We start from the raw sequence: 14,260 nt of genomic DNA, 5'->3' as shown, positions 1-14,260 counted from the left end.
GAGGCAGTGGGTGCAAATTGAAAAGCAGGGAATTACATCTCAATATAAAGAAAACTCTTTTTTCTACAGTGATGGTTGACAAACACTGAAATATATTCCCTGGAGAAGTTGTGGAGCCTCCATCCTTGGAGAAGCTCTAAACAGTACTGTCAGCATAGTTGACAAACATCTTCATTTTTATAGATTAACAAGATTTTTGGAAGTGCTTCAGATGTACTTAGGCAGACCAGTTCTCCACCATGGTGGTTGCCTTGGATCCAGTGAGGAATTCAGTTCAAACATTTACAAATCTTTTTTACAACCATATTATTGACTCTATTCCTTAGGAAATTGCAGGTGTCTTGAAGTAAATGTTTTTGAAGCAACTTCCTTACAACTTCCCTAATTTCCAATTTGTATGTTTATAGTACGAAATACTTTAGGGAGGATGTTGCTCAGCATTAGCTCAGTGATAAGTGAAATGCATCATAAAACCAAGAATCCTTAGAGCTATACTGTCTCCTGTGTCAACAGTGATCTCACTAAAATGGCGTGTTTAGAGAGACCTTGTGAAATTGCAATATTTCCCTATTAAATAATCAATTTACTGTCTAAGATTACAAGTTTCTCTAATCAAATATGAATAAAATTATTATGGCACAGGGGAACATCTTCCTAAATAAATAATTGGGTGGAGAATTATTAGATTTTCTTAACTTAGTTATTTAAAATGGCATACAAATATGAAAATGAATTTAAATTCAGATTGCATTTATCTGATTTATAGAACTTAAACTTTTCTTTGACATAATTTGTTTTCTAGTTCAGTGAGTAAATGTTGTACTCAACCAATTGTAAAACAAGCTTTACAGAGCAATGATAATTACTGCATAGTAGGTTAGGCTCCTGGCACAGCACAAACAGCATTTTTCACAGCTATAGCTCTGGAGTTTCAAAATCTCTTTTAATCTTCTCAGTCATTCCTGACTTTGATGTAAGTTGTTTTTAAGTATGTAATGCTTTGGTCTGACTTTCTTGAAGTTAGAGTCATGTACATTCCTTCACTCAGCTATTTAACAGTCTGAAATGGTTAATGTGAAAGAGAGGGGTTTCTGAATAAAAAGCAAAATAAGGAACCACTAAGATACAGAGAAGGTACAGAGAACAATGGAAAGAAATTATTTCAGTTTTAAGATCTCAGTTAGAACTTTTGAACTACTTTCCAAATACTTTTCATCAATTTTTTTGTATTTCTTAGCAAAAGATATAAAAACTTAAGAGAATAGGAAGCTATTTCTTATAATTCAAAACTAAAGTGTTCATTATAAAAAATCTAAATATAGTTGAAAATACCTCTGCAAGTGATTTTGTATTGAAAATGCATTTCTGTGGTACACTTGACAATTGTCACTGATTCCATGTAGAGATTTGTTCGAAGCAATGCAGAATTTAGGTTGTAGCATTTTACTTCTTGGCATTGCTGTGCTTGTTTAAGCATTACATTGGTGCTTATTAAACACATTAAAGAGTACTAGCTAATCTCTTTTAGCATTTTATAAATACAAAAGAAAGTAGTCTTTATTGGAAATCATGCCTAAAATTAGAAAGCCAACATCAAGTGAAAAAATGCTTCTGCATTAGCAAGGAGTTCCCTGGTGACTTCCTTTCCAAAACAGAGAATTAGGACCTTGTGAGCTCTGCGCTTCTGTAAGCCATGTTTCTGTGAAAGATTTAGTGGGGTGTGAGTTGTAGGCTTTCTCTTGTTTTCTGCAAACAGCTTCTTATTTCCTGTGAGTTTATTTACATTTAATATTTAATATAGAGGTTAATTTGCTGTATTCAAGTTACCATCATATAACCTCATGGCCAAGGTTAAGAGGAGAGAAGAAATTGCATATTCAGGTCCTAATATTTTATTACTGCAGTAACCAGTGTTTCACTGACTAGAAGGTGGATTTCCAACTAAGGAAATAGAACATTCAAACCATAAGATTTCTAAGAATTAAATATAACTGCAGCACTATCGAAGTTACTGACTAAACTATTAACAGCATTGTGAAGTGTTCGTAGAATCGTAGAATATCCCAAGCTGGAAGGGACCCATAAGGATCACTAAGTCCATCTTTTGGATGGTTCGATGATTAAATGTCAAAGACATGTTTAAATATTTCTGTAAGTTTGTTTAAATGCACACTAGGAAATAATGACTGCATTGGGACTGCACGTTTGTTGTTGATGTCATATTTTCACACTGAGACCTGTTAAATAGCTTGTTGACACCTCAGGGAAGCCTCCTGTCACACAGCCATTTGGTAGATGCTAAGATTGTGTTATGGCACAGTTGAAGATGCAAACAGGGTTCAGTCTGCGATTGCTCTGATTTTTGTGATTAGTTCTCTTCCTTTTTCAGCACTTTTTGAACCAGCTGTCTTACTGATAGCGTTGTGTGACATCACAGAATCACAGAATGGCCAGGGCTGGAAGGGACCTCAAGGATCATGAATCCCCAAGCCCCCTGCCACATGCAGGGCCACCAACCTCCACACTCAATACTAGACCAGGCTGTGCAGGGCCCCATCCAATCTGACCTTGAACGCTTCGAGGGATGGGGCATCCACAAACTCTCTGGGCAGCCTGTTCCAGCAACAGCGACATCTGCCTTTGTGCCCTGGTGTGGCAGCTTGGCAAGCCCATGGGAAACCATACAGAAGAGGGCTGTTGCAGTTCCAGCTGTTCTTCTCCTGGATCAGAGTGGGTTTATGGTGGACTCAGTAAGCAGCCAGGAGCATAGGGCAATGACTGCGGAGAGGGAAAATAGGAGAGCTTGTAAGGGTTAGGTTTATCAGCTGAGAGGGTTGAAGTGCAGGAAAGTTTTGTTGAGTTACTGCAGACACTAGAGATTGTTAGGTTTCTGGGAGGCAGCTTTCGGTGCATGGAGAGACAATCCAACATCTACTCAGAGCCTGCCTTTATACCTACATTTAGGTTCCTAAGAATTTGTTGAGGTGTCCATGCAGTGAGCACTAACATCAGTGTCTGTGCTTTGCACCTGCTTTCTGCTTTGGGTATATCTGTCCCACTTTGTCTGTTTTTATGGTTTATGCAAGAGGATCTCAGTTTATCCTGGCAAACGAGTTACATAAGCCTCATTAATCTAGTCCAATAACTGTAGTAGTAAGGGCTTTAAAGCCCAGCTTCCTACTTTCTCTAGAACTAGTTTCTGTTTTGAAACATGATTATGTGTTTCAGGGACTGCTAATTAGCTGTTTCTTTTAAAATTAACACAGGCTTAATTAAGGACTTTTGCCTTCATATTCAAGTGTGGGTTCTTTAAATTATTAATTCCATTTCATAAGTCTTGTCAGTATTCCTATATAACTCTGCTCGATTTTATCCTAAAATAATCTGCAGTTTATTTTAGGCTCTAGGATTAGTGGTCTTACTCTTCTATACTTAGAGATATATGAATAGATGGATGTAATATGATACAACAGGGAGCTGCAATATAGATTTAGAATTCTTCCATTGTGTATTGGAGCTGCAGCCATGCCCAGAGGCTGCAGTCAGGGTACAGACGTGTGCAAGGATGCACAGAGCCTTGCTTCTGAAGAGCTTTCAATCTAATGTGAGGCAAAACTTGTCAAGTCATTTTGATTAACAGAGAGAGTGAAGGAAGAGAGGAATAAAGAGTTCAGCTGACTGTGTTCTTCAGCTAGGCACTCAGATGGGGTTTGCTGGAGCATATAATTTCTCATTTATTCTGTTTTTAATATTTCATTTTTTTGTCCCTGACCAAGCAGTTGTTGTTTAAATGATTTATGTCTGTATCATAGCTGAAGTTTATCCTAAAGAAAAGAGGAAAGGAGCCTACTGTCCAAACTAGTTCAGAACAGGCATTTCAGGAGTTAGGAGGATGGGCAAAAACATCAATAACATTTAGATAGGTTCTTATCATGCCAATTGCTAATAGCAACAACAAAAAAAAAATATGTGGCATGAAGGAAATATTCAGGAACTCTTTTGCTTTTATTTTCCTTATATGCTTTTCTAAATAGTTTGAGACAACTGTTGACACCGCTTACCTCTTTTATTTTTCTAAGTTGGTGTAGATGATATTGCATTTTTTAATTTAAAGGAATCATGTGGTGCCTGGGATGGTTATTTATATTTTAATTGTTCTATAACCTGAATGTTTGCTTGGTAAACTCAACAAAGGTAATTAATTTCACTTTAAATTTAACACTTGTAAGTAGTGTCTGAATGCAGAAAATAACACTATTCAGCTAGTTAATGCTTTTTTAAGTGCATTTTAATTTCTACACATCCTTGCAAAGGAGCAAGGGAACGGTTTGTTGAGCTGCATATGTCAGCTCTCTGCCCCATACACAGTAACACAGCAAGGGGTATGGCTTTCACCCGCTTCTGAAAGGAAGGTTGGAGCTGAAGCTCTGCCCGCTCTGTGAACCCAAGAGGGCACCCAGGCATTTGCAGTTCTTTCTTGCCAGAAGGAAGACTTAGAATGAAAATGTAAATATTTAATCACAGACTGGGTCATGGTCTGCTCAAGGCAAGACCATAATTGGCTTATCAAAAGAAATTCTAACTTTTTAAATCACATTATTCTAAACAAAAATGATAACTATTTATCTTTACTTTTACTATACTATTCCCATACTGATGCAGGGAAGTTATGAAGAAGCAGGACTGCAAAGAAGTAGATGAAGATCTGTGTGCATCTCTAAAATCCAAAAATTATTCTGGAAGCTTATAAATTGAATTCTTACAGATTTTCATCCTCTCAAAGAGGGAGAATGTCAGCATTTTCATTTCATGTTTAGTTTTCAGTATTTTCATTTAAATATGCAAAAATGCAATGCTAAAAATACAAATGTGTGATTGTTTTATATGTTTTGTGTGCACATGGCATATGTTATAGTGACTGATGTTAAAGTGATTGGAGAAAACGTAGGGCAAGCATTTATTCTGTATTGCAGCACCTAAGTGTTCTGGCAATCTATAAGTGGCAGTGAAAAATAACTGTCTCTTTTGTTTTTTTATAACTGATTTATTTTGTCAGAAGGCTTTTCAAGTCTTGACTTGGCAATATGTCATAAATCACATTTTAGCTCACCTTGTAAATAAAGGCAGAATTGCCTTCCGAGCGTATTTGGTGTTTTCCTGTGTAATTAACACCTCGCTCACAGTTGTGTCTGCCAGTCACAGCCCTGCCTTCTTCCCAGAGACACTTCCTTGATACTTTGTTTAGACTGATGTGATTTTATGTGTCTCCTCAGGATGCTTTAAATAAGACCAAACAGGAAAAGGAAGGTGCTTCAAGAAGTCAACAGTATAGGTGGTAATAACTCACAGGAACATTTCAAAAGTATGAAGCAGTTCCTATTTGGTTATTACTCGCTTTATTATCTCAAGCTGGTTTTCATACTTTCCCAGGAAAGTTTACTGTCTTTCAAGAGAGCAGGGAAATATTAATTTCCATCTGTCTTTAATGAAGTAGAGATCAGTCCAAATGTCACATCTCAACTGTGAGCTTAAAATCTAAATTGGATTTTGGCATATGGGGTGAAGGCCCAAAGAAGCAATGTGACGTTGGTGGCACTGATAGCTAACTGTCCCTTTTTTGGGGGAGTGTATATGCACACCTTTCCCAGAACTGTGGCCTCTCATGCTCGGCTGACTATAAGGCTGCTCCAGTGAGCTGAATCCTGACCTAAGTTAAAAATTAGAGGGCTTTCTGTGAGCTGTCTTTAACTCAGTTGACTTACGTGCTCTGGTTCATCTCATGGCTGCACAGGCTATGTTACCAGCCAACAGAGGACATATCATGAGGTGGGTGCTGAGCTTTGAACCCAATATAGGCACCTGGTGCCATATTTTGATTCTGAACATTCACCCTGGGCTGCCCCAGTTGTGGCTCTGCATGTGCGAGTGCTGACAGGATTAAACAGCTCAGCTCATAGCATATGTCTCAGCTAGATAAGACCAGGAATTTGGCACTCCAAATATGCTGATTTTTTAAATTTATTTATTTTTTCACAGTGCCCTTAAAACACACTGACTGACTCATAAAACTGGTGGCAGAGCACTTGTCCATGTCACATCCTGACAGACAAAGCATGTCCCATGTCCCCACAGTCCTTGTTGGGTTCTTTCTTCACTTTGAAGGGCTTCTCACCCTCATGTCCTGCTTCTTAGAAGCACCTCTGATATCTGAGCAGTGGATTATGCTGGTGAGCTGCAGGCTATGAGGAAAGGGATTTTTCATTTTTACTGAGGGTAAACAAGATGATGACAGGATAGTTCGTGATTAATGAGGGGCAGAGCATGAGAGGTTTCTACACATTAGGGTTTTCACCTTTAGAGAGTTAGGCTGAGGTTTCCCCCTCCGTTCCTGAGGTTTCATTCTGCACCCTGTGTGATATCATTTAATAAGATACAGAAGTAGTGTTAGATGTAGGAAACATCAGTTACAGAAATATCCCCTATGTGCTAATTGTGAGCTGTCAGCAAGCATTTTCCTTTTTTTGGCATCTTAAGCCAAGTTTTCACTGGGACATCCCCCTAATCTTTTTGTTAATTTATGTTTGCTATATGCAAGGGAAAAATTAGTCAGTGTGGATATAATTTTCTTTTTTCCATCACACCTAGATATTGGATATTCCCAGCTGTTGTTTCTAAAAAAGTGCATTGGATTTCAGCTTGGTAATGAGGATGTAAATTACTGTGAATTACTTCCATTTTTGTGTTATCTTCTTAAAAAGAAATGTGTGTGTGAGAACAGCAGTTGTCCAATTGAGCTCACTGCTAAAATATCATATTAGTTACATGTGCATCTTTTTCAGACTGAGTTGAAAGTCTCCTGTTAACTTAAGTAGATTTTTATGGATCTTAAGTTTTAATGCAAATGATGTTGCACTTGCAGTATGTATACAGATAGTACTAATTGCATGAAGAAGATGAACTGTTTTTCCAGGTAAATCTCTGAGCGTTTTCTGTTTGTTCTCACACATTGGAGAAAGATGGGGGTGTTTGTAAACAGGGTTATGTTGCACATTTTTACTGACAGTGGGAGTCAGGGAGACTACTGCTGTGACACAGTTTAGCATCTCAAGCTCTGGAACATTCAGATGAAATATAACTCATTTACACATCATCAGGATTCTGTATCGATGTGCAGTCATATTTGAGACATAGCTTTAAAACATGACAGTAAATGTTACAGAGATGCAAATGCACTGTTTCTTGTAATTTTTAAAAAACAATCTTGGAAGTTGGTGGTCTTATGTGGTTCCTAGATCTTATGTGGTTCATAGATCTTAGGTGGTGTTGCGGTGACTTGTATAAGTATTCAGTCTGGGTAATTTTTTACCTTCTTGCTACTAAATAAGGCAGTAAATCTTTTAAACAAAGCTCTAATTACTGATCAGTCATTAGCAGTAACATTTATAAACATCTGCTGCTCTTTTCTTTTTCCAGGGAAGAAGAGGCAAGCCAGGCCTCCCTGGAAAACCGGGACCGCCGGGACCTCCCGTGAGTATCAAGCAAGGGGACAGGAAATATCCACCCCATCCTGGAACAGTAGTCTTTGCTAGTGCTTTTAAACAGCTTGCCTAAGCCTGGTTAAAGTTGAAAACAGTTGATCTGCTGTACCAGATGGCTTCTTAGACCCAGCCTTTTTATACAGTAGAGATAAAAGGACTGTGTCCACAAGCATAAGAGAATGCACAGAACAATACAGAAGGGAATAACTAAGATGCTAACTGCTGTGGAGGAAACAGAAGATGTCTGGCATTTCAAAGAAAGACCAGCCATGTATACTAAATGGGAATACTGTGCATTCATTCACTTTACAAAACGCGTGATGCTCTGTAGAAGATGGGATAATTTCAGTCTCAGAGGGGTAATTTGAAAGATGAAGGACTTTGTGAAGCATGTGCCAACTGCCTGAATGGCAGGGAGGATTATACCCAGCACTGGAATGAGCACTCAGCTGTGGTTCAGATGAGTTTACTGAAGAATTAAAAAGATTAGGAAATACATGACTCTATGAAAGGATTTATAAAATGGAGCACTAACGGTTTTAACTCAGATCTAAGAGGTTTGGGATTTGTTTTTAAGAGATACGTGATTTCAGATTTGAAATCAAGCATAAATCTGGGCTATCTTAACCTATAATGAATGCAGTCTTGTTTTGGTAGAAGAAGACTTGGTCATATTTATAAAATTCCCTTTATATTGTATTGTAAAAATACTATTGTGCACAAATAAGGAACAGCTGTAAATTTGTGGAATAGGTAAACTGCTGCTGTTTCACATTCATAGTATCAAACAAGGATTCCATTTTATGCTTATCTGAAATAGATAAAGGTCAGCAGTTTTCATGTCAAAACATTTGATCTGTGTACTTCAAGCTTACAGCAAGGGAAAACTTCCAGGTTTATTTCTAGAGAAGATAATCTTGCTGCATTAAATAGAATTAATAAATTGAAATAGATGCCATTTACAGTGATCTAAAAACACAACCCCTTAAATGTTACAAATCACATTTCCTTTTTTCATTGGGAAAAAAAAAAAAAAAAAAAAAAAAAAAGGGAAGAAATTGAAAATTATGTTCATTTATCCTGCATACAGTTTAATAGCTAAAAATTCCTGCTTTTCCTCTGCTACTCATTTTCATATTGAGGCCTTGTTTTTTTGAGTGCTTTGTACACCGTGGGGCTGCTAGTGCTAAAATGATATTGCAGACTCAGTGGTGTCCAAAACAAGGGAAGAAGTGATGCAGAATCTTTCTTAATACAAATGCCATTAAATGGCCTTTGAAGTAAAAACAAATAGAAAATAAAAACATAGAAGATACAAAATGCTTAACTTTTTATGAACCAATGAAAAACTGTAGGTCTGTTACAGATTTCTGCCATCACAGGTGTGCTTGCAGATCAGGGAAGATGCGTGGCCTATGAGAGTCTCACCAGAAACAAGGAGTGGATGCTAAATTGCACTTATTTAAGACTATTTCAGATTTTCCTACATCAATGCAAAGCTCCCCTTTTTCAGCATGGTAGGATCCATTTGAGGAGCACTGTATGGGGACTGTACCCTAGCACTGCTTTATCAGGCAGAGTTCCTCAGGCAAGCAATGCCCTAAATATTGGTTAAAGATAATTTTTTTCTGATATAGTCATATTGATACAGTCCTTATTTTGGATACAGCTACACCAGCATCTTGACTTCTTTTTCTACAACTGAGAAAATAATCTGTGAAAAGCAAGCTATATAAGGAGTAATGCTTATTAACATGCATTGGCCGTATCCCCATATTTAAAGTGCTGAAGCTTGTACATACTCAAAAGAGTTTAACAGGATTCATCATTTGTCTTCTCTTTTTCAAGGCTCAGAACACACTGGATTTTGCTGTGTGGTTCTTACTGCTACCACTCTGCTTCTAACAGTAGTGGCAGCCTCTTCATGAATATGGATATGGCCTCTGCTTTGGCCTCAGAACTATCACTCCCACAGGCTGATTGCTATCATAAATTTGTCATGCATAGGGTACAAAATGCTTAACAAATTGACTTAATGTGAATAATAAGCTCACTACAGTCTGGAGTTTTCTCCAGAAAAAGTAAAGTTGGTGTTTGATATTTCAGAAAAACAAGAAAACTTTATTTCCAAAAAGGAAGATTAAATTATTAATTTTTAGATCAGCTAAATGCTGGTGTTATCTGTTCACATTATGTGTTACTTAAATATTAGAAAAACATCCAGGTGCTCAGCAGTGACAAAACAAACAAACAAAAAAACCCTGTGAGATGGAAAATTTTGCCTCCTTGAGGACAGTGGAGAGCAGATGTTAGGATACCCAAGGGGCTTGATGTAAAGCACAGTGCTAAAAAAAATGAGGGAGGGAAAGTATATAAACCACATTCTGAGCAGCCCAAAGGGCTATAAATTGGATGTTACTAAGGGGTATGCATTTTGATAAATCAAAATAATTAATTTTCAGCTACTTCTGGCATTGCAGAAATAAAGGTTTACTTTGTATTCTTAGCCTAACCCTTCTAACGCTTTCTCAATTCTCCTTTTTTCTTTCTTTCTTTCTTTCTTTCTTTCTTTCTTTCTTTCTTTCTTTCTTTCTTTCTTTCTTTCTTTCTTTCTTTCTTTCTTTCTTTCTTTCTTTCTTTCTTTCTTTCTTTCTTTTTTTTTCTTTTTTTTTTTTTTTTTTTTTTTTTTTTTTTTTTTTTTCTGGTAGCCTAGTTTCTGGGGATTTTTTTCTCCCCTAGTAAAATTGATGTTTGTAGTGAGTTTCTGGTACCTTACCATCATCTGCACATCTTTGGTTAAAAAACGCCATCGCTGTGCCTGAAATGTACATCTATTGGCAACTGTTGATTGAGTTACTTGGTTTAAGCGGGACTCTCTGTGCATCTTCTTCCAGGAGTCCTTTAATGTGTACCATTTTTTTCCTTTGGTGCAAACAAGGCCACAGGTAGCACCAGGGGAGATTTAGATTAGATATAAGGAAAAACTTCTCTCAAAGAGTGGTCAGGCACTGGAATAGCTGCCCAGGGAGGCAGTGGAGTCGCTGTCCCTGGCAGTGTTCAAGAGGCGTCTGGATGAGGAGCTATGAGATATGGGTTAGTGCTTGCGGTAGCAATGGTAATGGAAAGACAGTTGGATCAGATGATCTTGTAGGTCCTTTCCAACCTTGTGATTCTATGACTCTATGATAAATCCTGCGCCCACAAAAGTCAGTCGATGAACACTGTAGACTTTTAAAGTCTACTGTTATTCCCTTCTGGTTCAGAATTCATACTTTCTGGTGTTGTTTTTAAGTATCATACATATCATTTGACTACTGGAAGACTGAGATGTGTGCTCCCACATGTCACACTCTGGTGCGTAACAATTTAAACTGAAAACGAGGAGGCCAAATCGTTTAAGTAGAACTGCAGCTCCCTCTAGTGCTTATTGGTTGCTTCCTCCCTTTTAAAAAGTCTGGAGAACTGTTTAAAACTTCGGTAAATTACACTATTCCTTTCTCTCTCAAAAACATTCTGGATATTATGAGTGTGAAACAAAAAAATACCTTTCAAATGTATTTCATGCATTCTCCTACGTGCATTTTCTTCTAAAATCCTATTTTGCATGGTTCTTTATTGAATTCGAAGCAATGATTTTATAAAACAAACAAAAAAAATTACTCTCTTGGTAGGATGCTATGAAATTCTAAGTACAGCATTTTGATCTCATGGCAGAGTTGAACTGAGAGCTTTCTGCAGTAGTTGCTATCAAAAATATCTGCAGGACTTAGCATCACAGAAGGGGGCATAGTGTACCTTTTTTGAAGTGTTTAATTCATAATTATTCTAGTTACAGCACCAATACTTTCAGTAGTTAAATGTATTGAAGGTGTATGAACCTAACATTTATATGTTGTTGGCCTAGTGATGCACTGGCCAAATTCTGTGACCTTCTATTATACTTAGGCAAAGTGCTTTTTGGATCAAGACCTGAAGAATCACTGCTTGCCTTCTGTTCGAAGTTCTGTTAAGAGAAGGTCACTTGTGTTTCTACTATGAACTAGAGATTCTATTGTGTTTCTAAATTGCTGGCATCTGGCATTGTTTTACATATTTTGGTTGTTCGTGGGAGATACTGACACTGAAACAGGATAGTATAGGACACATTATGAATTTAGTGAAACCTTTCTAAGGTATAGAGTTTATATTTTTGTTTTATTTCAGTTTAAGTAGGACAGAAAAAAGATTTTTTTTCTGGTTTCTCCACTAAGGGTTAACTTGATCTCTTCTGTTCCAATTTCCTCTGTCTCTGCTGGAACATTTAGGACTGAATAATTTCCATTTCTAAATAGTTCCAATTACAGCGGATCATCAAATTGTTTCAAAAATAAAGAACAGCAAGCTAGAATTGCTCTACATATTCCTACAAGCATAGCAGTACTCTCTGGGGGTGATTCAGAGTAAGATTTCTGCCCAGTGTAACTGTTTGGCAGAAGAGAAATACCGTCAACATTATTATTTAAAGCCATGAAGCATATGATTTGGCCAAGTGTCATCTTGTCTAAGAAGCTGTATGTGGCAGAGCATGCAAATAAATGTTGAGTCACCTAAATCATAGGTTAACACACTGCAATCTAGATTATTCATCCTCTTATATCTCTGCTATTTTCTATTGAAATGTTCAAAGTTACTGTTTGCAACCAGAATGACTGTACTTCACTTTTCCTGTTTTCTCAGAAGTTTCTTTAACTTCTGAAGGGATCTGAAGCATCAAATTCTTTATATCAAGAACTGGTTCACCAGGGTTCATCTCCCTTTACAAAGGGCTGGAGTTTCTGTCTTTATCAATGAAATTATTCTTCAAAGATTAGCATGAAGTCTCCTTAAAGTCTTACATTGAAATAAGGTTTATTTTTTGTTGGTGTTCCATATGAGGCAGTGGAGAAGTTCACAGCCTACTTGAGTTCCTTCATTTAATTCCATACGATTTTGGTCCCTCTTATTCAATATGTATGTCAGTGCCACCAGAGCAGTTATCTTAAGTAGCCAGCAGTTTGCGTTGGAAATCTCATTTCCTCTGCTTCAGGAAGTACTGTCGTTCTACCAGTATTTTGCAAGTGAATGAATGTTATCACTTAATTACAATAAACAGAGAATCAAAGCAGTGGTAAGTGAAAATTGTCAGTAGGATTTCTGGTATTGCTGGACATTCTGCTGCATTTTAGAAAAATATTATAAATGCCTAAATGGTAGCAGGGCAACGACTGGTCGTGTGGTTTATTTCTATGCATTTAAGTTTTTAAAATTCATATAAAAATGTAATTTATTTAATGTATTCTGTTGTGACAAACAACATCATTCTTTCTTTTTGATCTTTGGAATAATTTTTCAAAGTTACGTACCTATGCTGATCAGTTCTGTGGTTTTTTACATTTCAGTAATCAGAAAATGGTATTTTATTTTCAGGACTAGGTATAGACCTGAAATAATTGAAAAAAAGAGATTACACTGAGTCACTTTCAGTGCTGCATTCTCAGAAATGGCCTGTTACAGAGGTGCAACCACTGCAATTCACTTGTTACATGTTTTGCTACATAGACTGAGAGAATGGGTGGACTTCTCAGCAACCACAGAACACAACAAAATACAAAAGTTAAGGAAAGAAAATACATTATAAACCAACATAATTTCACAGTTTGTTCCTACCTTGACAATGGAAATTACATCTTAAACTTGTTTGTAATTTTCGTAAATAATTAGGAGATATTTTCAGTTCTTTTCTTATCTCTATGTGTGGATTCTCTGTGTGCTTCAGTTACCTCAATTATAAAACATAATACACAATATTTAAAAATAAAAAAATGTAAAAACCCTACTCAAGAGAGCCCGTCATTGGTATTTCCATAGGAGAAAGCTTGAAAAACATCCAAAATGGCAGATGTGCAAAATTCTTGTTCAAAAGGCAGAAGTCTCCTGCATCGTAGTTCTTCAGTCTCTGTTAATTTTATTGCTTATTTACTTGCAGACCAGTTTTGCTGGTTTGTTTATGTCCTGTGGAGATTTCAAGAGTAGATTATGCAGCTACATTAGTAGAGTGAAACAGTATGGAATGAAATACGGAGGCTAGAGTTTAGGAAGAGACCCTTGAATAGAACAATTTTCTGTTCCTGTAGAAAAATTTTATTCTTTTTATTCATTGTATTATGGAGGCTGATGGAATTATTAAATTGATGATAATTCTTGGAAATGAATACGAGAGGTGGTTTACCTCTGGCAACCCAAAGCCTGTGACATTGTCAAGAATGCAAGCCAAATATGCAAGCTCCCCTCAGCTGCCTCAGTCACAAGATAGTTCTGGGGTTTCTTGAGGTTGTATCATTTTCTCAAAACAATGACATGTCAAAAGGGTTCCGATTTTGTCAGAAATGATTTATATGATGCATAGTTAATATCTGAGAGGTCAGAGTTGGTGATAGAGCATGTGATCCTTTTTTTGTTTTACTATTGCATTAGACTCATTTTTACTGGTTTTCCAACCTTAAAAAAATGAAGGAGACAACACAGTAGCAAATGAAAAGGGATGATAAATTCTGATTTTTTTTATCATTTACCACATTAGAGAGTCCTTGTTAAAAAACCTTCCAGTGTTGAGTTTGAGACCTCGAATAAGTATGGAGTGTCATCATGGTTCAGTCCCAGTTCTGAACTGTCATCTTTAATATGGATATCAGAGCATAAATTCT

The 14,260-nt window shown here is 36.9% G+C and overlaps 1 protein-coding gene across 1 annotated transcript in view; it reads left to right on the top strand.

Moving 5' to 3' along the window:
* COL19A1 (collagen type XIX alpha 1 chain) overlaps positions 1–14,260 on the top strand; it is a gene marked incomplete at both ends in the record, with an annotated part of 178,160 nt that overhangs the window by 117,088 nt on the left and 46,812 nt on the right. Inside the window, one exon of the mRNA XM_079550583.1 lies at positions 7,474–7,527. Within this exon, the coding sequence (XP_079406709.1) occupies positions 7,474–7,527 (54 nt within the window). The remainder of the gene's footprint in view (positions 1–7,473; positions 7,528–14,260) is intronic.

Source organism: Tetrao urogallus, assembly GCF_951394365.1.
Source record: "Tetrao urogallus genome assembly, chromosome: 2".
Taxonomy (NCBI): Eukaryota; Metazoa; Chordata; class Aves; order Galliformes; family Phasianidae; genus Tetrao; species Tetrao urogallus.
Note: the sequence above shows the minus strand (reverse complement) of the source record. Positions and strands in the feature narration are given on the sequence as shown.